The sequence below is a fragment of the Agelaius tricolor genome, unplaced genomic scaffold, assembly GCF_023055355.1.
Source record: "Agelaius tricolor isolate 1412-34295 unplaced genomic scaffold, bAgeTri1.0.p SCAF_3, whole genome shotgun sequence".
Taxonomy (NCBI): Eukaryota; Metazoa; Chordata; class Aves; order Passeriformes; family Icteridae; genus Agelaius; species Agelaius tricolor.
This window is the reverse complement of record NW_027269263.1, coordinates 23,301,968-23,325,236: the sequence shown is the minus strand read 5'-3', so window position 1 is coordinate 23,325,236 and position 23,269 is coordinate 23,301,968. Positions and strand designations below refer to the sequence as shown.

The 23,269-nt window shown below is 41.4% G+C and overlaps 1 protein-coding gene across 1 annotated transcript in view; it reads right to left on the bottom strand.

Moving 5' to 3' along the window:
- The window catches only part of SLC5A8 (solute carrier family 5 member 8), a 29,306-nt gene extending 6,631 nt beyond the window's left edge, over nt 1–22,675 (bottom strand). Inside the window, exons 1-14 of the mRNA XM_071422034.1 lie at nt 22,345–22,675; nt 21,804–22,153; nt 19,614–19,679; nt 15,677–15,728; nt 14,100–14,167; nt 13,099–13,253; nt 11,563–11,703; nt 7,465–7,594; nt 5,965–6,053; nt 4,548–4,660; nt 3,156–3,223; nt 2,752–2,838; nt 1,453–1,646; nt 171–274 (exon numbers count right to left, since the gene is read on the bottom strand). Coding sequence (XP_071278135.1) covers nt 171–274; nt 1,453–1,646; nt 2,752–2,838; nt 3,156–3,223; nt 4,548–4,660; nt 5,965–6,053; nt 7,465–7,594; nt 11,563–11,703; nt 13,099–13,253; nt 14,100–14,167; nt 15,677–15,728; nt 19,614–19,679; nt 21,804–22,153; nt 22,345–22,675 — 1,948 coding nt within the window. The remainder of the gene's footprint in view (nt 1–170; nt 275–1,452; nt 1,647–2,751; nt 2,839–3,155; nt 3,224–4,547; nt 4,661–5,964; nt 6,054–7,464; nt 7,595–11,562; nt 11,704–13,098; nt 13,254–14,099; nt 14,168–15,676; nt 15,729–19,613; nt 19,680–21,803; nt 22,154–22,344) is intronic.
- Between the last annotated feature and the right edge of the window lie 594 nt (nt 22,676–23,269).

The window sequence follows — 23,269 nt, the reverse complement described above, 5'->3', positions numbered from 1 at the left end:
GGCAAAGACCAGGAGCAGGATGCAGAAGCGCTGAGGGGAGGAAATTCGATTTAAGATGGTAACCTTTACACAGTGTTTGCAATAGGTTACTGGCACTTCCTGTGGCTCTCAGGACATCTTAGTTTAAAAGAGATCTGAGACACATTCAATCACAACTCTGAAACTAGTACCTGTTAGGAGGCTGATAATTATCCCCACAACTACTGTGACGAGTGTCCCAAGTGTGCTAAAGTAGAGATAAGACAAGGAATACCAGTTGTCTGCCAGGGCAGGCCTGAAATAAAGCAGAAAAAGTGTTAATCTCTCCTTTTCTTTTCCAAAAAACTTGAAAGTACTTGTTTCCAGACAGCGTATAAATACAGAGATATTTTTGAACCAAGCAACCTGGTAATCTTGAGCTACCTCCATACAATCATATGTGCACTGAAAATTTGTGCCAAAATTTGCAGAACAAGTTCCTTTGTAAGAGACAAGGCTAGCCAGTACAGTGAGGCAATGCATGAGACAGAGCAGGTAAAACAGGACAGTCCTGTCTCTGCTAGGAATCTAGTGCAGAGCTGAACACTCTAGTTATCCAGATGAAGGGATTAATTTCTTTAGCAAGGGTGGTGTTATTTAAAGGAAGGGGCACAAAAAAAACCAACAAGGAAATCAACCCTATGCAGCTCTAAACAGCCAGAAACAACAGAGCAACTGTCTTTACACGTCATTCTGCTCTCCCTGACTATGTCCTCTGTTGCAACAGGTGTTTCCCAGCAGCCAGGAGCAATGCTGGAGGGCTCATGCAAGAGGTGTGGTATATGAAACCGGATGTTGGGCACCCAGTGTGTCAGGGTATGTCTTGATTGTACAATGCTCTAAGGTGTAAGGATTTGGAAACCCTAGAAATGTGTTTTTTCAGCCTTTTTTCTGTTCCTGCTGTTCTCTGTATTGCCATTCATGTTAAACTTAACTGTGATCATCTAGAGTAAGACATTTGGCAGTTGCAAAGTGGAGGAAATCCCATATATTGTGCCCATTCTGAATGCACTGATTAGAACTATTCTGCACAGATAAGTTGCTGTAGGTAGACCTGCTAACTGGCATTTTTCCCTTTAACTGCCAATTACTCTAATTCATATGACAGATTGTGGAAGCTAATCCAATAACTATAAATGATATCTTTGTTTAAAACTGTGGTCCACAGTAAGGCATGTCCAAGCCTTTGAACTCAAATATTGAATGGAAGCTTTTCAGATTAATAGAAATATTCACTTTGACTTCTGTTGTGGGATAACTCAGACAAACTACTTCAGTCTGAGAGGGAAAAAAAAATCAGAGAAAACTGCTGCATCTCAAAGAGTGTGGTAGACAGACCAGAGGATCATTATAGTAACCCAAATACTGTACAGATGTTCATGTTTCTTTAAAAAAAATGCATACTTCGTTACTGTACTTGATGAACTCATATACCTTTCTGCACCTGGTGTGCTGAAAACCGTTGTTAATGGAATTTCTGTTGATGTTAAATTTCCTAAGGACATATTACAGCCCACAGTTGAGAGATCGAGTGGCTTGGTTCTCTCTGGAAGTGGAGGATAAATCTGGGATCCAATTCCAACCCAAAGTGAAATAATGAAACCACTGACAAGACCTACAAATGCTCCCTGCAAAACAAAAAGTGAAACTTGGATTTACATGAAAAGCAAAAGATATTTGAAAGAAACAACAATTAGATGAGTAAGAAATAGTCAAGATAATCTGAACATAAGTCTCCATAGCAAAAATGAAATATACAGTTGGGAAGTGCTGGGGAGTTTACTTCATTCCCTTTTGGGGAAATACAATGTTTTCTCACAGCTCCTGAGCACACCTCTTTTTCTTTGGCCACTAGGTCTTTACAATCAAAGGATAACTTTGGTCTTCATGGTATATGGTATTTGAGGCCCTCCTTGAACAAATACAGAAATAAATTTTCAATTTTCTCATGTGACCTGTTTTAGCGAAAAAGTCTCTCCTACATCAGAGGTAGGTGGAGTTGTGGCTGAGAGCTAATAATTTTTAATTATTTACTTTAGTATATATATAAAATTTTCAACTGCAAAGAGGTAAAGATCAGTGATTAGTAAACCTGTAAATGGTAATAGTAAAATATTATACTAATATTAATATATTAATATATTATTATAATAATATTACTATAATAAATTCAGAAACCTGTAAATAGTAATGGTACAATTACTAATAATAAATAGTAATCCTGCAAGACTAAACCATGGACCATATCAACAAAGTCTGTCAAATCCTTTTTTTGATGGAAAAGGTTTTTCATCTGAAAATGATAATTTTACAATATGGAAGCACTCTGAGAATACCCCAATTTGGTCTGCAAGTGCCTAGACCCCATTTTCCTGGCCTGACCCCCTTTTGCTCAGACAGGCCAGCATTCTCTGAGCCTAGTGGTTGTTCAGCTGTATCTCGAGATGCATTGTCCCTGCTTCTAAAATTGGTTTTAAGAATCCTTGTCAAAGCCTCATTTTTATTCAGATTATTTCCCCCATCCAAATCTCTTCATGGGATGGAAATTCAAGTTCCTATACAGCTCTGACTGTCATTTCCTTGGGATAAGGAAGAAAGGGAGCAAGGGGAAATGTCCTCACAGAAAGTACCAAAGACATCTCCCTTGCTGCCCAACATCAAATTATTAGTGGAAGAAGAAGCCCAAAACTATCAATACATTTTGGATGAACAGGTCTTTAAATTTCTACTTACAATTCCATTTGCAAAGGAGCACAGGATTCCCAAGGCAAACAGTCCTAAAAGGGGGCCACCAACCATGCCAAAAATGCTGAGCGCTGCCTGAGGAAGGAAGAAAGTCTGCTATCAGGTGCTGTGCAAGGAGGGTAAAGCTTCCAAAATGACAAGAAGAGAAGATGTTCAGAAAGAAATTATGAAACTTTTTAAAGTGGTGTGTACTCAGTTGCCAGGATTTGATATATGGATGCTTAAAACACAGGCTGAGCCATGGACCCTTAAAACACAGGCCATGGGTGGTTTCACATCAGTACCCAAGAAAGAATAAAAACTAATCTCATAATGGTATTCAGCAATTATTTTCTTACATAATCTATTCTGGGTCATTCAACATGGGCATGAAAAAGCTGTCTGGCACCTACCTGCAACAAGGCTCCCAGAAGAGATGCCACTGCAGCCATAGCAATGCAGACTCCACCATAAAACAGGCCTGTATGTGAAAGGCAGAACAATGTATAAATCTGCCAAAGTTTGAAAATCACTAATGGAAAAGTTTCTGTCTAACCCAGTACAGTCCTAACACCTCCCAGATAAAAGTGCTAACATCTGGAGTTTTTCTAAGAGAGTCTGAATTGGCCAAAAGGTCAGGTTTCTGTTTACATTAAGAAGAGATCACGCAAAGTTGACAAAGTCCTCATTCTGTGAATTACTAAAGATTAGGTAATAAATGTCAGCCACATAGATTAAGCATAGTGGCAATAACCCACTTATTGTTCATATGTCTCAGCTAATATCCTGTGTCATTGTCCTTATTTTGAGGGAATGATTTTCACTTCTCAGCCAAAGTCTAGGAAGCAAAAGAGTAAATGCTGGCAGATGACTGGGAGCTGGCACAGTGACAGAGAACATCCCAGGTCACCAGGACACAGTGCCTCTTTCCAGGAGCCATAACACTGGCTTACTTGTTTTTCCCACCTCCGCCCTTGATGAGTTTCACTGCTCGAGCATGAGGTTAATCTCACTATTCATTGTGATGTGTCAGGCAACTCACCATACCACAAACAACAATTTTGGCATAAGCATTGTTTGCAATGTTTAAGAAACTTCTCTCAGCTGACAATATTTAATTCTTGGTACCCTCCCAGCAGTCTGCCATGCTCCCTGGTATGGGCTCCTACATGACAGCAAGTTGGGATGGAGGTGTTTTCATTCTTACTACAAACACTTTCTTGGGCTACACCTGCAGCTGGTCACAGACAGTACAAGTAGCAGACGTGACAATTGCATTTCACAGATTTAAATCATCTGTTCAGTCTAGTTCTGATTCTCTTTGAGTTACATTAAGCAGAGGAGCTAAACAGAGTGACAGTCTGAGAGTATATCAGAGAAGACGTGAAATTTCTTGTTCCCTGGAATATTTTTGGGACACAAGGCTACTGCTTGCATATCAATTTAAAAAATGTTACAAAACAGCTTCCTTTGCTTCTCATTTTTGACAGATGAAAGAAAAATAGGTGTTTAAGTCAGAGATATTTGGCTTTGTAGAATTGTGAATCAATACTGAACACAGATGTAGTGCGTATTTCCTTAGAAATTAAATTAAAGACCAAACAAGATGGTTGCCTTTTTTCCTTAGACTTACTTGTTCCCCATTTGTGTAAAACCTACACAGCTGATCGTCTCCCTCAAATGCTGCACTGACATAGTCCCACTGGTATGAATTACTTACTCCTGACATACACCATCATAAGCAAGGTCTGAATCAAACCTTCACTTTGTAAAGCAAAAGCAGAAAAGATGTTTTCCAAACTTACTCATCCCCATGGAAATCCATGACAGCTTCTTTTCAGAGAGAGATTTGAAGTAGGGCTTAATGAGGTCTTCAACAGTCACAGCAGCCAGAGCATTGATGCTGGAGGACACTGTACTACAGAAGGCAAGATTTATACAATTTTTTTATATCTTAAATGGTGAAATCATAGATAACAGGTAGGTTACTGGCACAGAGAAACTGCCACTGTCTAGAACAACACCAGAAAACTAATGTAACTGTTGCATAGGTTTAAATAACTTATTGCAGAGAATGCAGCTAACAGCTTAGAAAAACTGTTTAAAGTAATTATCCTCGGTGAAGTCAAGGCACATACTGATGAAAAGCTGGGCTGGACCTGGAGAACTGAATAGAAATATCTGTTATATATAGCTAGGCTGTAAACACTACTGGTATACATGATACCTTCACAAATGATCTACAGCATATAACTGGGTAGGTAAAATTCCCACATCACTGTTTACTTTAAGTGCACCCCCAGAGAAGAACTCAGATAATTTAATTATGGTCACCTAAAAATTAGGCATCTACTAAACTACATGCCTAATAAATTAGGCATCTACAAACCAAACTACTGAAGGTTCCCTGTGGGATCAGAGAAACCAGCACTCCTAAGGCACAACCAGGTCATCCTTTGTCTGAATGTACCTTGCTCCTGCAAGCCACCAGCTTTTCTTCACCATGTGAAACTAATATTTTGGCTGTTCCCTCTATTTATGTACCTACCAGTATTCAGAATTTAAAAAATTATTCTGGTGTCACATTTGTAAGTTTCTTCATTTCTAACTGTTTGCTATTGCTCAGAGCCTTCACTGAGACAATGCTTCTTAAAGATACTCCTTGGGAAAGCTGAACAAAACACTCCCCAGTATGGGACAGAAGGGTATCAATCTGTCTCCTACAGTATATAGTAGGATATATAGTGGTTGTTGTCTCATGGGATTCATTCAAGACAATTGGAAGCCCAGGAACTCTAGAAAAGAAGTCTCTAGAGATCAGGGGTAAGGAAAGGCAGATGGCCTTGAAGTTATGCAGGATGAGCAATAGGAAATTTCCCCAACTGTAGCTATTTGGTGTAACTACCCATCCATAATACTCAAAAATTCCTATAGCAGAGGGGCTTTAAAAGCACAGAGAAGGATTTGTTAGTGTTTTACATGACATGTGGCTAACTGTTTCCTCATGTTGTTAGTAGAGAACTCCAAACTACTTTAAGTCCTAAGAGCCAAATATTGGAAACTGTGGATTTTTAAGCTGCATTATGAAAGAGGCCAGTGATTTTTTTAAGACTAGAAATTAGCTAGACAAAGAAATATGTACAGAAGTTTTAGTATAAATACAACTTTAGCTCCAAGAAAAAAGGGGGAAAAAAGGTAGCAGTTTACAGATTATTAAATTACCTTAATGTCCCACTGTAGGCACTAGCCACAAAAAGTCCTGGCACTCCTGGGAAATCACGCATGATATCCAGCACTAGGTATGGCATTAGCTGAAAAATTCAGATTAAGAAGTATTGCCATCTTGCTCTAATTTTTCATCTTATCACTCTACTGGTTTTTTACAGCCTTCTCACTGGCATTCTGTCCAGCTGTTCTAATTTTTAATGCCCTATCTTGCTCTATTTATTGATTTTTTACAGAGAAAAACAACCCTAAAATGTCCACTAGAGCTACAGAGAATCTGTTGAGACCATCTAGCTGGAGTGTCATGCCATCAGGACCTTGGTTTCCAGTGACAATTGTAGAGGAAGATAGGCCTGGGCAGCAAGTGCTCTGTTCTGTACATCACTCCCTTGGGGGGGCTGGGTGCCACAGATGCTTTTTCTGCTGTTGACTCCACAAAAAGGGGTTCATAGACAGTCCAACAAACTCAGATATTGGTACCTGAGATCAATTTCCATATAGGAAACTGTGTGCCATTTTTTGACGCTTGCAAGATCTGAATGCTGGGAAGAGAGAGGAATTTAAAGATTTTCTTCCCTGAACAATTTTTTTTTTCACAGACAAGTTGGTATTTTTAGTATCTTACTTCCACTTTCTACCAAACTAATTTGACTGACAGGAAAAACTTAATTTTCTTCCATTTTCTACCTTGGGTCTTATTTTATTTTCCTCTTAAAGACCAAGTGGTCCTGCCTCAGGTGCTCCAGGGTCTGTGCTCTTCTCCTGCCTTTCCAGCTACTGTCCATTGGAGTATTATCCAGAGCCTGTGATTATCTTAGGCTTAAGCACACAAATAAAAGTTATTTGATTTCCTTGGGCCCTGGCTCTGGCCAGTCTATAGGCTGCCAAGAACTCTTGTTCCTCAGGTAAACCTGCTGCTCAAGGTCTATTTAGGGAGAGGTCATCATCAGTGGTGAGATGGCTCCTCTGCAGCACAGTCTGATTGCCCATCTCTCCTCTGAAGGAGGGAAGGATTCACCATCACTAGCAAAGAGCTGCCTGCTAATAGCCTTTCTTCAGGTGTGTGCTTTGGGCACAAGTATGGTTTGAATCTGAGAAGGATTTTGCCCTCGTCAGTCCAGGGGAATTTGGGCAGGATGACACAAAGCAGCGCACCAGGACCCACAGTCACTCACAAGGGCACTGATGCTCTCTTCCCCTCACTTCTCTTCAAAGCAGTTTCATGCAATGCTGGCACTCCTGAACCCATTTTGAGTGAAAAACCCACATGTTTGCAGAGGTGGGTGTACTGAGAGCTCTCCACATTGCAGATCTCCCTGCTGCCCACCTTACCAAGTGCTGAGGGACTTGCAGTTCCAGGAACTGTAGTCTCAGCCTGACACAGGATTCCATCATGTCACTGTTTCCAACCCCCTGACTCTTGAACTGCCTTTGTTTATTATGGCTGCAGAGGAAGGATACCCTCCCACCACCTTCCCCTGAGATGTGGGGCTGTACCTGGTCGAGTGCCGACACCTGTTTAGCCGTCCATGGGTCACAGTCTTTGTAGATGGAGTAGAGAGCCAGCCCACAGAGTGTGGCACAGACTAGGATTGCCCAGAGTCCCACCAGGTTGATGTAGAGGGACCTGCACCAAGACACATGGAAACACCATGTTAGAGCTCAACATCCCACAAAATCCCTGCCAGGGCCAAGCAAGGAAGCGCTCACACCTGCACTGAGGAGATTCCCAGGTCAGCGGCTGCCTGCGGGCTAGGGAGTCACCATACAACTCCCACCATTTCACCTGGAGAGAGATCACATTTCTACAAGTACAAATGACACTTCTGGTTTTGGTGTCACAGTCTGAGCACTTGTCCCCTGGCAATGGAGATGGTGGGAGCGCTAGAGCAATCCCACATTTCATCATGTGTACAAGTTGTACATTGCAAGCAGCAGGCCAGAGGATGCTCTTTCCCCCATGCCACACCCCTGACAAACCCCAAGCAGATTTGTAAGGCGGGGTGCCCCAGATCCAAGTGTGGGGTACCTTATAGTCAGCACCAGCATTCTTTTGCCTCTGGAGCTGCAGTATTGCGTTTACACAATGCTGGAGTTGTCTTTGTAAAGCTACAAATCTCCCATTTTCTCCTGAGACAGTCTCTGTGGGAAGCAGCAATGAGAAACTGGGGCCTGGGACCTGGTCTGGAGCTGCCTCTGGATGCCACTTCCAGAGAGCAGGGATTCTCAACAAGCCTAGGGCTTCCCCTTCAGTAACTAAACAACTTGGAGTCTGGTATCATCCAGAAACTCCATCACCTCCCCACGTCCTGATGAAGCTTCAGTTTCAGATAATGGTGAGACCAGACGTGTTTTCATCAGGCCTTAATTCTGCCTTTGCCATACAACAGGCAGCTTCTATTGGCAGTGAAAAACACATTGTTCTTGCTCAGTGAGGGCTTTTGCTTTCCATCTAAGTCTCTGGTTTTCTCAAATGTTTCTAAGCTCTTGATGTCTCCTGGGTCACAAATATCTTGGTATCTCCAGGGTCACAAAGTTCTTCTCACCTAGAGTGGTCATTTCAAGCAAACATACCCACTGGGAGCAAGACCCTGAAAAACAACGTTCCTTTCCAGCAGTTGCCTCCTGTTATCTGTGTATCACTGATAGTGATTTAACTTCCAGACAGATCACATACCCTGGACCTGTGCCAATTGGTAAGGCCTCCTCTGGGAGGACATTTGGTTTCTGTGAAAATATATCCATGCTTGCAGTGATTCAGGAGGCCTTTTAATGCTTTTGGTTCCCAAGAAAGTAAGGGGAAACAGCCTTTGTATTTCTGTAGAGGACCAGCAGGACGAACAAAGAAGTAAACCTAGCTTTATAAGCCTTGTTAGACATTGAAATGGACATTTTCAGAAAGGTATAATGTAGATTAACAAATTGAACTATCAGTTTTATACAATAGAAAAGTTATTGGCAAGCACAATGCAAACTCTTAGAAAAGACCTATATAAATAAAAGCTGATTTATGTATCATAGGGGAAACTGCATTTTGCCTTGTATTTGCAATTAGGGGGTGGTCTAAACACAGAACCAACAGCACTTTAAATTTCTCTCTAAACTAATTCAGTAAAAATTAAGTAGTCCTCTTCTCATAGATGCTTACATATTGATTGGATGTCTTGCAGCCACTTAGCTGAAGCTGTTCCTGGACTGGCATAATCTATCTTGATATACAACACCCAGAAACTGATTTAGCACAAAATTTAACCAATGAGTAAAATCAATCCAATTCTTTTGAGCAGATGTAATAGAAGAATTAGCCTAGAGCCTGTAGTGAAGATTAGAAGGTCAAAAGAAACATAGAGAAGCAAAATAAATTGTCTTGTTTTTAAGCAATTCTAGTTTTTAAACTGTGTCAGTGTTTGACAAAGAGCTTTTTTTTTCCCTTCTGATTTACATCCCAGCTCATGGTACACACTATGACTAAGCACTGGGGAATAATAATTGTAGCACTGTTGAAAGGAGGTGTTTCCATTAATTCTATGTGAGTAACATGGGGTGGAGTTTGTGTGAAGTAGGCATTTTGACTGCAGAAAGCTTATTTTCAATTGTTTGTTTCAGTCTGTTTCTAAGAACTTAGCACTGAAATATGCCAGCTGATGACCTTGAAAGGAGAGAAAAATGTGTTAGGAGCCCATATTTTTCTGACAGCGTAGCTCTCCTGCTCTGAGTGCCTCTTATCATTCAGATATAAGCATAATGTTCAATTTGCCTAGTGATTGTTCGAAGATGACAGAATGTGCTCCTACCTACTGGTGTTTCTTGAATGGTGAAATCCTTTCCCAAAGCCTGAGAAAATTCCTGTTCTTGGACCACTGTTAAAGGCTTTCCCAAAACCTGCAAGTTAGGATCTGTGAAGGAATTCTTTTCCGAGCTCTGATGTGTTACTGTGCTGTCTCTCAAAAAGCCTTACAGTAAATGACACAGGGGTAAAAAACCCTATTATTTTGACCTGATGACTTCTGTGTACAGATTAAATGACAATAAGAGGTTCAGGCCAACAACGTGACCTGCCAAATGTGTTTAATTACACTTGAATATGAACTAGATAGTCACCACAGAATAGCAGTGTTTATAGTTGTGACAAGCTGCAACTGTTATGCAAAATGATTTCTCCATGCAGAGCAAATATCTTGCACAAGCAAGGTGCCACAGAATCCAACCACCCATGCCAGCAGGATAGGGCTCTACTGATTAAGGCTTGGCAACCATCAATATGAGAGCCTAAATTCCATTCAACCTCCTACAGAACCAGATAGCTTCCAGCCCTGACAAAAGCTGCTGCAACAGCTCAGAAAAACTACCCTGAGGCTGCCATGTGTCAGATTCCCTCTGGTCACACCCTGCTTCTGAGACACTCTGCAAGTGTCTCTGCTCTCAAAGAGGGTAGGGAGGGCCCAAGAGAGGGCACAGCCCTGAGTGGAGCAGGTGCTGGGAAGAACAGCCTGACTGGCACGCAAATCTGGCACAATGAACGTGTCTGTTCTCCCATACACAGTCATTCCAGGGAGATAGATGTGGGATGTGCCTCCTGCCTCTGCAGTGCTGAGAACCTAGAACCCAGCCATGTGCCACAGACTGCACAGAAGTGACCTGGTACGCTGGAGATGTGTCAGGGAATGCTGAAGATGTACCAGATAACGAGCATCAGCTCATTCCTGTCTGCAGCACAAATGGCTGAAAGGCAGATTTTCTTTACTGATACAAACAAAATATTTCAGCTGTAAATGTTGCATGATTTTGTGGTATTCTGCTAGCTTATGAAGTGAAAGCCTTCATAAAGCTTCTTCTCTCTATGTCACTGTACCATAGAATGGATAAATGTACAGGGACTATAGTTATGATGTGTGCTTCTATATTTCTTCTATAAATTATTTTCATGAGATCACTAGTAATTCCTAAATCCTGCACTGTGAACTAATGGAATGGTTCTAAAGATAAGATAATAGAGCTAGTAAATATACTCCATTCTAGAGTAAAGGTTCATCAGAAATGTTTACACTCAAGGAAAACATAATCCTCTGCCAGTTTCCACAGTTGATTTCTTAAAAAATATGTCATGATTATTATGAACACAAAATACATGATTGCTCAGCAATTTTATCACTGAATAAGTAATTTCTGGATTTCCTCACACCTATAATCATTGTTACAGGAAAATATTTTAGCCTTTACTTATGCAAAATCCCCACACAATGATTCAGGTTTCATAGTGAAAATACTGTCTTGATATGACTTCAGCATAAGTACTACAATATTTGGTCTTTAGGTTCCACATAAACTTAATGCAGCTATTTCTATATGAGAACCCTGGTGCAGTAAAAAAATTCAGGCACAAAGTTCAATGTTACAGCAAGCACATCTAATTCATATACCAGTAATTACTGTGCCAAATTTCTTCTACCTGGTCCACAAAACAGAAGGCAAAAGTTGTTAGCCTTTATAATACAATTTATACAGACAAAATACCCACTCATTCCTTTAAAAAAAAATCTCTCTTATAAAGAACAGCCACTGCTAAATTCAGACAGTACCTGCAGACAGACTTACAATTTTGCATGGAATCTGTTTTTGCATGCGATGTATCTCTGGACTTGAGACTGGTTAACCCCGTATATACCAGTCCACGTGAAAGTCCCACCTATAACAATCGTCCAGAAGGTGTGTCTTTGCAAAGGATTGGGATCAAAGCTACAATGAAAGGAAAAAAAATAAGAAAATTCATAACATGAAAGTCTTCTTAATATGTAAAGACCTTAATGCTTAGAAGAAATAATTTCTCCATGCTTGCTCTAATACAAACTTTCTTAATTTGGCCAGATTTTGAACATTAAGTTACTTTACGTGAAGCCATGAAAAGCAAATTTTAAAACTCAGAGCTGACATCCTGAGCCAGTGAAACACTCTGAACTGTCCAAAGGTGAAGCTGCAGGGCTTTATTTGCCTATAAACTACAGTCTTATGTAAAGTTGTATGATGCTTGTGATGGTTGTGATGAAATGATGCTGCAGTAAAAAGTGTAACGTGCCTGCTTATCTAGAGGGACATCAGTCTAACACCAGTATAAAGGTGTGTTTACAATCCCAGCCTTTGTGGACAGACCCTCTATAAAACATTTTGCTGGTTTACCTCTAAGTAAACAGCAGATTTTAAGTGGCCATGAACAATTATTATTTTTAAATCAAACTTTAATATAGCAATAAATTATATTTATCTTGGTGAACACTCTAGTATTTTTTCACCAATTACATCCTTTACTCCTTTTCTTTTTCCATCTGTGAACTCAGTGACTGGGAGAAGAATCAATGCAGTACAACCACTGCAAATGAGCCAAACAGATTGAAATAAATTGCTGTTAATAAGTAGGAAAAATTACCCACAGATGAATTACTTACTGAAGAATTTGGTGAAGAATTTTACAGAATAACCTGATTAATATTGTGAACTGATAGATAAAGGACAAATAACAATACTTGTTATACTGAACTTTCACTCATAGCACTGGGTGAAGGTTCTCAGAAGAATCTTGTATTCATCAAAGGTACAATAACTTTTTTACTTGAAACGGTCTTTGATTCAACATTGTCAGACTGAATATTCTTGAACTTTTAAAGTGATATTTTTAGGCTAAGATTACTTACAATAATGGAGGGTAAAATACTATTAAAACTACTTCTTCTTTTTCTTTCAGGAAAAAAAAATCCTCCCTTTTCCAGATTAGGCAAAAATTATTATTTTCCCATTTGTTTTGGTGCAGTCACTGAAATGCCAAATCAGCTGTTTGCAAATTGTAATTATAAATACAAATGTGCTCTCCTATTTACCATTCTCTTTCAGTGGAATCCCAAATGAATCCTTAAAATACCTACTTGACAAAGTAAAAAGGTTTTTCTCTTTCCAGGATTTTGCATGGAGTAAAACCTAAAAAATATCCCTCAAACTAGGTAAGCTTGTTTAAAAATATACAGAAACTGTGTCACAACTTCTGCCATCCTCCTCCTACAGTAGCAGTTTAATTTCACAGTTAGTCACATGAGCTCTATTTGTAGGAACAGAGAGGCACGTCCTCTGCAAGTACAAACTCACTCCCAGAAGTTTAATCTTCCTCCGTGGTAGGAATCATTTACAATGCGTCCAATTCCCTCCTGAACCACCACAGCTCGTATAATCACAGATGAAAATCCAGCAACCATGATTCCAACCTGGAAAACATCTGTCCACACCACTGCCTTCAGACCACCCTGCAAGAGGAAGAGCACATATCAGGTACAATAAGGCAGCAGCACTCCTGCTTTGCACTCACATTCAACTAACAGAAGCATTGCCTTCTGTATTATGGGTAATAGATTAATCTTTAATGGAACTAATTCTGTACTGATGTCTTTAGGAATTGTATTCTGGAAGATACTCAGGACATTGTGACCCTTTTTTGAAGTGCACAGGAATTTACTTTGGCCATACACATAGTTTAATCCAGTATTTCCTTCACCATATAACCTGATTCAGAAGTTTGTATCCGCAAAGAGATTTTTAGATAGATATATTTTATATAAGTAAGTACTACTAACTCCAGAAGGTATACCATTCATCTGAATAAAAATAAACATTAGTTAATCCACCATATGCAAATAAATTTGTCACTGAGGTTCCATGTCATCATTTCATCTAGACACTTGGTCAATTAACGCTGAATTAAAGACCAATCTGTTCATGTGGCATGCTATTTTCAGTGGCTCTATTCAATAACACACAAGACTGATACAGTTGCAGTTTGACAAACTGCACGGCAAAACCCTACTAGATCAGAAGAAAAATCACAGGAGAATTTTTAGAAAGGAAAATCTACCTTTTTTGCTATTCTTTCAGCAACAACAGAAGTTTGAGTGTATCATAACAAAATATATTTCAGTTGCATAGAGGCTGTCTATGCATTCAGAGAGGTCCCTGGATGAATATGGTCCTGTGGCTACACGTGTAAAATGTAATTCCATGGAGTAACCTGATTATTAGGCTTCTTTTTAATAAATTCCATATTTGATGTGAGTGGTGAAATGAACCAATTTTTCTCAACTGAAGGGCCCACATACCAGTGTGCAGTAGAATGTGCAGACCACGCCAGTCGCCACCACTGCACCCCACAAGTCGAAGCCAGTGACTGAAAGAGAGGGAAAAAGCACCAGTGTGAATGAAGCACTGGGGACAAAAGACTGAAGGCAAATTATTGGAAAAAGCTAGAAATAAATTAAATGCAAAAGTAGGCGGTATAAATGGCAATGAAAAGATTAGTGTGTTTAAACCATGGGATTCACCCTAACCAGCTGTAAAACTGAAACAGTTGTTACAGATTTGGAAACTGCTAAAAAGTTGAGATTTATTTCAGGACAAAATATAAGGAAGCTATTGCCTTTAATGTGAATACTCCCAAACAACATGTCTAATATGTCCCAATTCAGGAAGGTTTTAAAATATATGTCCTTCCTTGAAATACCTGTGTAGTTGCTACCGAGCCCTTAGGCAGGGATTTAAGCAAGTAAACAGTTTGGGGGTTCCCCACAGCGATAAGGTTGTTCAAACATTGTCTGGAAGAAATGTGTCAGAGCAAAAGCCTTTCTTCTATTCTTCCTGCTCTTAAGGATTACATATTCCTGCTGTACAACACTGTGCTGTGGCTGACATACAGATTGTCACTGCCCCAGCTTGGCATGCTCACCTGCTGCCAGGCAGGGCATGGGGCGCTCCCTGACAGAGAGCTCAGGATAATGAGAAACACTGAAACAAAACCAGTGAAAAACTTAAGTTACTCTGATTAGGAGCCAGCTAAGTCATAGCTTGGTTTAGCATGTATTTGCAAGGCAAATATAAATATCAACGACACAAAACCTGTGGAACTTATACACTGGAGGAAACCAGTAGAGAGAGAGTTGGGTTTTCTCTTCATTTTTGTTCAATGAACAGGGCAAAAAAAACATTCAATGAGCAGAACAACTGTGACTTGATTCTAGCCAAAATGATTCATTTTTTATTTGCATTTTGTTATTCCTTTTTCTTGCCAAATTAACAAAATTGATGGTGTCAAATTAGAAGTTTAATATGGCTCTTTAGAAAAGCTCTTGCCCTTTTAGAAATGAATGTGGTTCATTTTCAAATCAAAGAGTCATTGTGAAGTAGAAAATGGAAATATTTAACTTTGTAAATATCACAATAAACATCTTAAGTTAACAATCTCTTTGCTGTTGATTTGGTTTTCCTGCAAAAAGGACAGACCCCATTAAACAGTTCCAGGAAGCCCAAAATCATATTTATTTTGCCTTGCTCTCATCTTGAAGAATTGCACTTAACCAAAGGAATTAAATTTGTCTTTACTGCCTGGATTGCCTTAAAAATTTACTTAAACCTTCTCAACTTTTCTGAATAAGTCATTATCTACAGGTATTGCATCAGAGGTAGAGTAAAAGAGAGCTAGTATTCCCATAAATCTCTTCGGTAATTCCTTACAGGCAGGGATTAAGGGACTAGGATTACAGAGTTCCCATTAAAAGACTTCACAGTCAAGCCCTGAGCTATATTTTTATGTGTTGCATTACCAAAAAAACCCCACCATACCAATACTACATGAAGAAGAAATAATATCAGTAGAGGAACAGTTACAGTATACTCATTTTACCTTGATTTAGTGCTAAAGCTGGAGCATAAATGACAATACCAGTGTATAAAGTCTAGAGCGGAAAAAAAAAAAAGGAAATATCAAAATAAATGTAAATTCCTAGAAAGGTGATAACTTTCTGACATGATTTCTTTTCAAGTATCTAGGTAGTCTGTATCTTCTAAATTCATAATTGTTGACAAATAATTCCAATTAGAAGACAAATGTCTGAGGCTATTAAACTCTACAATCGCACACCCTAGTGTTCTTAAAACAAATACCAAGGACTCTTAAATATAAAATCCATCTTCATCTTCTCCTGCCCTTTATAATTAATTTATTCTATTCCTTTAAAACTGCAAAGGAAACAAGAGCATAAGGAAGTTAATGAGGTTTACATATGGTTTGTCAAGGAATCTATTACTATCATTTTCTCAGTCTCGAGATCAATATGCCTTTCACTATCCAGCTATAATTCATGTGAGTAAGAACACAAAACATGATATTAGTTAGTCATTACAGATAGTGCTACAAGATAGTGCTATAACCCTCAGCCTGTAAAATGAAGCCATACACGATTATATTTTCAACCACAGTAGAGATACAGACAAAGGAAGGAGCTAGTCTATCTACCTTTGTGGGCACAATGGGATTCATACACTGATATCCTCAATTGTTTTGTATATGGTTTTAAATCCTGTTTACTTCTTTATCACTGTTATTGCTGCCACAAGTTCAGCTGTGACACGGGTCAGGAGAATACAGCTTCCAACATGCTGATAACTTCTGTGAAGGTCAATGGTCTTGATTCAAAACATCTGGATCACCAATAGGTCGTGAGCTGACACGCATCAGCTTTCTATGGCTGGACTCTTCTGACTTTCTGATTTACAGGGATGGACTTGGGCATGGAAAAACAGCAGAATCAGGTATCATCCAGAATTCAGCCAGCTTCTGCCCTTCCTGCAAGTGTCCACCCTAGGCACAGGTGGCAAACCAGAGGAGGATTGCTAACCAGTGAATTACTTGCCATGGCTTTTGAGCAGATCAAAGCCAGTCCCCGAGGTGGACTGGCTACCACATGGCCAGTGGCTATGCTGGGACAGATCCAAGAGGCAATGGGAGTGAGCAGCTCTCTAGCTGTATGAGGAAATCAGTGTGGAGAAGCTTCTTCACCCAGCCTAACCTAATTGCCCTGACCCCCTGCTGCACACCTGCTAGAAGCACATGCCAGAAAGGATAGGGGGGCCATTGGGGAAATAGTTATTCTTACCTGTGTGCTACACCCTGCCACTGTGTGTGCATGCTTGTTTCTCTCAGTGCCACGAGTCCTCTCTAGATTTTCATATATAGCTTGCATGACAAGAAAGCTACCAGTCCTGATTAGTCCCTGGTGAATATCTTCTAAAACTACCCATTCCACCTCCCAGCCCAGTCAGTGTTTGACTTGCTGTCCATACAGTGACTGTCAGCATGTGCTGCTGAAACATATAATCATAGAATGGTTTGTGTGGGAACGGTCCTTTAAAGAACATCTAGTCCAATGCCCCTGCCATGGACAGGCATACCTTGCAGTAGATGAAAACTCAGAGCCCCATCCAGCCTGACTTTGAACACTTCCAGGGCTGGGCTATCACACTTCTTCCCCAGACTACCTGGTCCAGTATCTCACTATCCTTGTTGCAAATAAATTCTTCTTTCTATCCAGTCAAGATCTACCTTCTTTCAGTTTAAAACTATCATCCCTTGTCCTGTCACTACAGGTCTTGGTAAAAAGTCTCTCTCCACCTTTCTCATAAACCCCCTTTGAAAGGCTTCAATAAAGTCTCCCCACAGCCTTCTCCTCTCCAAGTTTAACAATTAATTCCAACATTCTCAGCCTTTCTTCACAGGAGAGGTGTTCCACCCCCAAGACCATTTTTGTGGTCATCCTCTGGACCCTCTCCAAGAGGTCTTATGTACTTCTTGTGCTGGGAACCCCACAGCCAGATGTAGTACTTCAGGTGGGGTCACACCAGAATGGAGTAGACAGGGAGAATCACCTCCCTCAAACTGCTGGCCACACTTCTTTTGGTGAAGGACAGAATCGGCTTTCTGGGCTGTGACCAGACTTTCTGGCATAGTCAAATTTTTCATCCATCACTATCTCCAAGTTCTCCTCTGCAAGGCTGCTCCTAATCAGTTCATCTTTCAATCTATACTGATATTTGTAATTGCCCCAATCCATGTGCAGGACCTTGCACATGGGTTTGTTGAACTTTATGGGGCCACTCCTCAAGTCTGTCAAAGTCCCTCTGGTGTCCTTTCCCTTTAGCAAATCTGCTGCACCACTGAGCATGGTGTCATCCACAAACTTGCTGAGGGTGAACTCATTCTCACTATCTAGTAATGAAGGTATTAAATAGTAATGGTTCCAGTACATACAGCACTCATTATTGGTTTCCATCAGAATATTTAGCTGTTGACTGCAATGCTTTGGATGCAATCATAAAGTTAATTTTTTTCTTTCTAATAGTCCATCAGTCAAACTTGTACCTCTTCGAGCCTTTTAATTCAAGGGATTCAGCATGAGAACTTGTGGCTTTCTTATACACAGTGAATAAGTGCCAGAAGCCTTGAATCATTAGAAATTAAAATTTGTCTCAACTATGATCACATTTTTGTGTCAATTTAAATAGTCCCCTTGTTTGATACAATCTTCAGTAGGGTTTTTTTGGTTGTATTATTATAAATCCTTTTCTTTACCTTACTTTAAGCATTAATATTCACAGAAGAGTTAAAATTGCACCATTAAAATCCTGGGAGGTTTTCTTTCCTCACTAGTATTTAATTTATTCAGGTTAAATTGTAAGTGCTTGGCAGAGAAAGCCACTTACAGATCTTTGGTTAATTTCTTTGAGCATGTATTTAAGTTGCATAGAATTATTTTTCTCATCTTTGCAGGCAAAGATAATGCTTAGCTCTTCCAACTTACACAACTGTAATGTCTTCATACGTGCTGGTGAAACAGTGTCAGGTTTCACACATGCCAGCACTTTTTCCATGAGCTTGTGTATCTGTAAAAACCAGCTAAGCAGCACTGCCCAAATCAGTAATGAGCACTGCATTGGGAACTATCTTACTGGTGCAAATGTGATTGCACTGTGACTTCGGGTGTGCCTTAAAAAATATAAAAATGGACAAAAACAAGCATGTACCTTAGAAAAGCTTTCTGATTGCACAGTCATTCTTACTTTGAATTACCCAAAAGTCCACTTCAAAACTGTGAAAAGAGCACATTTTTGTTCTGGTGCATTTGACATATGCTCACTGACATTTAGAAGCTGTGGTCCTGTACAGACTCTTTGAAAGGGTCAGATACAGCAAACTACCAATAATAATTTAAGAGATTGCTTTAGTTTAACATTCCCCAGGGCAGTAATCTTCTAATTCTCAGTTTACAGACAGACACCTAAGGTTTTTCCAGTGGTGGTGGTGCGAACTCTTGTGCAGTAAGTAAATGACAGTTCCTGACAGCCTTTTTTGTCACCTCTCCCTGATCCTTGAGAATTAGTCAGGCTCTGAGAATCCACCCAGCCGAGGATGAACATTGCCGCTGTAGATAACTGGCACACGTTTGCATTTTGAACTCATGGCAGGCTTCTCCAGCAGGCAAGTGAATGACTGCTCTTCACACTGCTATCCTGTGGTGAAGGGTCACTTGTCTCTTGGCATGGTGCTGATGTCAAGTGACTGCTCTGGGTATCCAACAGTGCCCACAGAGACCCAGGAGGCAGGGAGCTCAGCACCTGCTCCCCACCTCATTGCTGTGCAGCAGAAAGAGCTTTGTTTCTCCTGCTCCCAGCCACCCAGGCACTGTGGTAACCTCCTCAGCTGCTCAGAGAAAACAGCCAGTTACACCCAACCAAATAATTCTGGTGGCCCCAAGGACCACAGAACAGCTTTGAGGTTTACTTGCCGTTTGTATTATGAAAAGGATCGTTCCACAGAGGCGTAGATATTTATTAAATCGAAGTTCTAAATACTGCAAAAAAGAAGAAAAAAAATGCTTATATTGAAATTTGGCACTATTGATAGGACTAGAATGAATTGATAAGCAATACAGAAAGAGCAGAGTGTAGTTTTTACATTTTCATGAATGGCCAAAACTCCTAGAGTCCCCTTGTTTGATATCTCTTCCAACCGGTTTGATATCTCTTTCATCTGGTTTTCTTTACAGAACTTCACCAGTGGGTAATAACATACAAACAAGTGAAGTGGATATAAGCTAGTCACTATACAAGGGTGTCTACAGAAAAGACTAGAATGTATTATCACAGAATCACTAAATATGCTGAGTTGAAAGGAACAAGAGTACACAAGTAAGTTGGACTTGATTACACAAGAGTAATCAAGTCCAACTCTTGACTCTGCACAGGGAAACCTAAGAGTTGACAATGACATAGCAGCCAAAACATAGAACCCACTAGGTTTGTGAAATCAGAGAGAAAAAAGAAAACATTGAGACTATTCCTACATCATAGTCAGTGTGGAAACTCTGGCATTATGTGTGTCCATTTGAACTGCTGCAAGAGAGGGCAAAAGATTTTCAGCCGTTAGCAGCTTCTCCCCACATTAACCCCACCTTCTGCACTGCCCAAGGCAGCCTGATATAGTCTACTGATAAGCCAAAATTTATCCTTTTGTGAAACAAGAACCCACACATTTCTATCAAGGCTGGACAGCACAACCTCTAAATTAGTCTGTCACGCTGTAGAGCAGATTTCTTACCACCGTCTGTCCTAAAAACCCTCTCGGTGTGTGGTTGTACAAAAGAAATCTCATTTGCCTGACAAATCTGTCCAATCAACATAGATAAACATTGAAGCACCTCAAAGGGCTCACTCACAAACTGAGCATTTAAAATGTGATCTATGAGCATGTCCACACAAGGAAGCAGTTTTCAACCCCTGGACAGACACAAAAGGTTGTTAAAAATCTGGACTCTGTCCAGAAAAAGAAGATATATCTTTTATAGGTGCATTACTGATTCAACACCAAGATAATCAGTGATTTTCCAGTCATGATCATAAGCCTTTATTTAAAAGAGCCCTATTGAAGTATCCTCATGACAGTCCAAAGATTAGTAGATTAAAATACACTGGAAGACACCAGAGATTTCTGTTGGTGAATTCTTATCTAAATTCACGAACAGAAATCTTGTTTTCAGCCTCCAGTGCTGCAATGTCTCTGTTCAGTGTAATAAAATGCTAAAGACCAAAGTAGCCAGCCAAGGACTTTCACCTGCACCGATGCTCCTTTCCCAAAGTCCTCTGCAAAATGCACAGTTTGCTTCCAAATCTGCAGCTAGGAACTATCTCCATGCAGGAAGATAAACAGGTTGCATGGACATTTTGAATCAGAAGAAAGCACTGACCAGATGCTTCCCCATCCCAAAACTGTCAGACTTGACTGGTGATTATCCCACTACCTCAGCTGTTTCTGTGCTGATGGCTATAACTTTAACTTGCATGCTGTGCTTAAAACCAGCTCAGCCTTATTTTGGTGGAAGCACAAAAACTTTCACAGACAGAGAGCATTTGCTGACCTCCTTGTATAATCATGAGGGAGAAGACATTCAGTAGTGTAAACAGCCTCAGGTGACAAAGAGTCTCTTCAAAATCTCTTGGAACAGCACAAATACATACTCTGCCAAAAGGTGACTTTTGTGGTTGCACCTTAGCTTAGAAACTTATCTGGAGGGAGTGTGATGTGATGTGATAACTCTGGTTCCTATAGTAGATGCTTTTGTGCTCTGGTTTGGGTATATTAATTACAGATGATTAATGACATGTCACCATCCAATCTGCATTAGGATTACTCCACCTACTGAACTGAGTATCTGGCATGAAGAAATAAATCTAATCTGACACACAGCTCCTGAGCTAAGGCAGCAGGAGTGAGCATCACCTGCCTGCAGAGACAGTGTGGGCAGACTTGGGGACAGAGAGGATTGCAGCCTGCTCTCAGGAGTGTGGTGACATAGGACAGCACAGAGTGCAGGGAGTTTGGAGGAAGAGAAGGTGGAGGGCAGACATGTAGAAAGTAGGCATGAGAAGCCTCCCAGTTCCCTAAAAGCTGGGGAGGGCTTCTTCCCACTCCACCTTACCTCATAGGTGCTGGTAATGCCCAGCTTGTAGAAGACAGGCAGGAAGATCTCAGCACTGCACAGCACCACCAAGCCGTAGGTGATGGCAAAGATGCAGAAGATGGCACCATAGCGATAGATCTCAGCAGGGGTGCCCAGCACCGTGACGGCTGACATGAAGCTGGCGGTGAGGGAGAGTGCCACCGGGAGGGCACTCATGCTGCGGCCTGCCATGAGGAAGTCCTTTGATGTCTTCTGCCCTCCTCCCACGAAGGCGTAGTAGATGCCAATGATGGCCGAGATGAGCAGCATAGCCGCAAAGACCACATAGTCCCACACGGTGAAGCGCCCCATTCTGCCTGAGGAACTCACTCACCCTTGGAACCAAGAATCTTCCCCAAAATCAGAGGGGCTGCTGCTGCCTCCGCAGGGCTGGCACGGGATGGCAGCAGGAGGAAGCAGATGGGAACGGGCCCCCGGGGAGGTGCCCCCCGCCGGGGCTGGGGCAGGCGCGGCGCGGTGACACCAGCGGGACAGAAGCAGAGGTGCGATGCGGTGTCACCGGGTGGGACAGGTGCGGTGCCCGCCGCCGTGACAGGTGCGCTGCGGAGCGCCCCGCGAGGTCCCCACGCGTGTCCCTGGGGCGGCAGCGAGCTGCGCCGGGAGCCGCTGCGCGAGTGCCGCAGCCGGGACGGCGGGCGGGCCTTATACGGTCCCGGTGCCCGCTCCTCCCCGCGGCGCTGAGCGCCCCCGCGGAGCGAGAAGGGGCGGCGATCCCGGGCCAGGGCAGCCCGCCCCGCGCCTCCGGGCTGCGGGATGGCGCCGCGGCACAGCCCCGCCTGAACGCGGTTACACAGCAAGCTCTTGGTCCAGAGCTTCTGGAGGGAAGACATTTCACACGAGAGTTCCCCAGGATGGGGAGCCTACCCTCGCTCATTAGCATATTCCACCATCTCCCCAAAGGGCTGAGATGAAAATATAATTTAATGTATACGTTTCCATGAGTTGTGCAATCTGGAAGGGAACTCACTGAATCAGACTTACCAAGACGAGTTGCTGAACACTGCAGTTGTGCAACCGGGAAACCCTACTACCTGCACTGTGCTCACAGAAGTTTTACTAATTGTCTTCAAGTTCAGGTGTCAAAGTGCACAGGAGCATCACAAATGGAGTTTCACACATCTTACCCAGAGAGGAATACATCAAAAACACCTTTAGGATTCTAAGGTCATGCATGTCAAGTGGTGGAGATGTGCCTATTTCTATGGCCAGCAGTAGACACAGGACTAACAGCAAATACCATATTTGGCCACTTTGCCATATATTAGCAACCCCAGATGTGGAATGAAGATAAAAGGATGCCAAAGCTGACTCAGATGTGCTTGACAGCATGCAGCCACATACAGCACACCTTGTGGCAGAGTTTCGAAGCTTTGCACAGTAGATTTCCATCTTGAGCTGTACATTGGCAAAGTGCTATGCTGGAG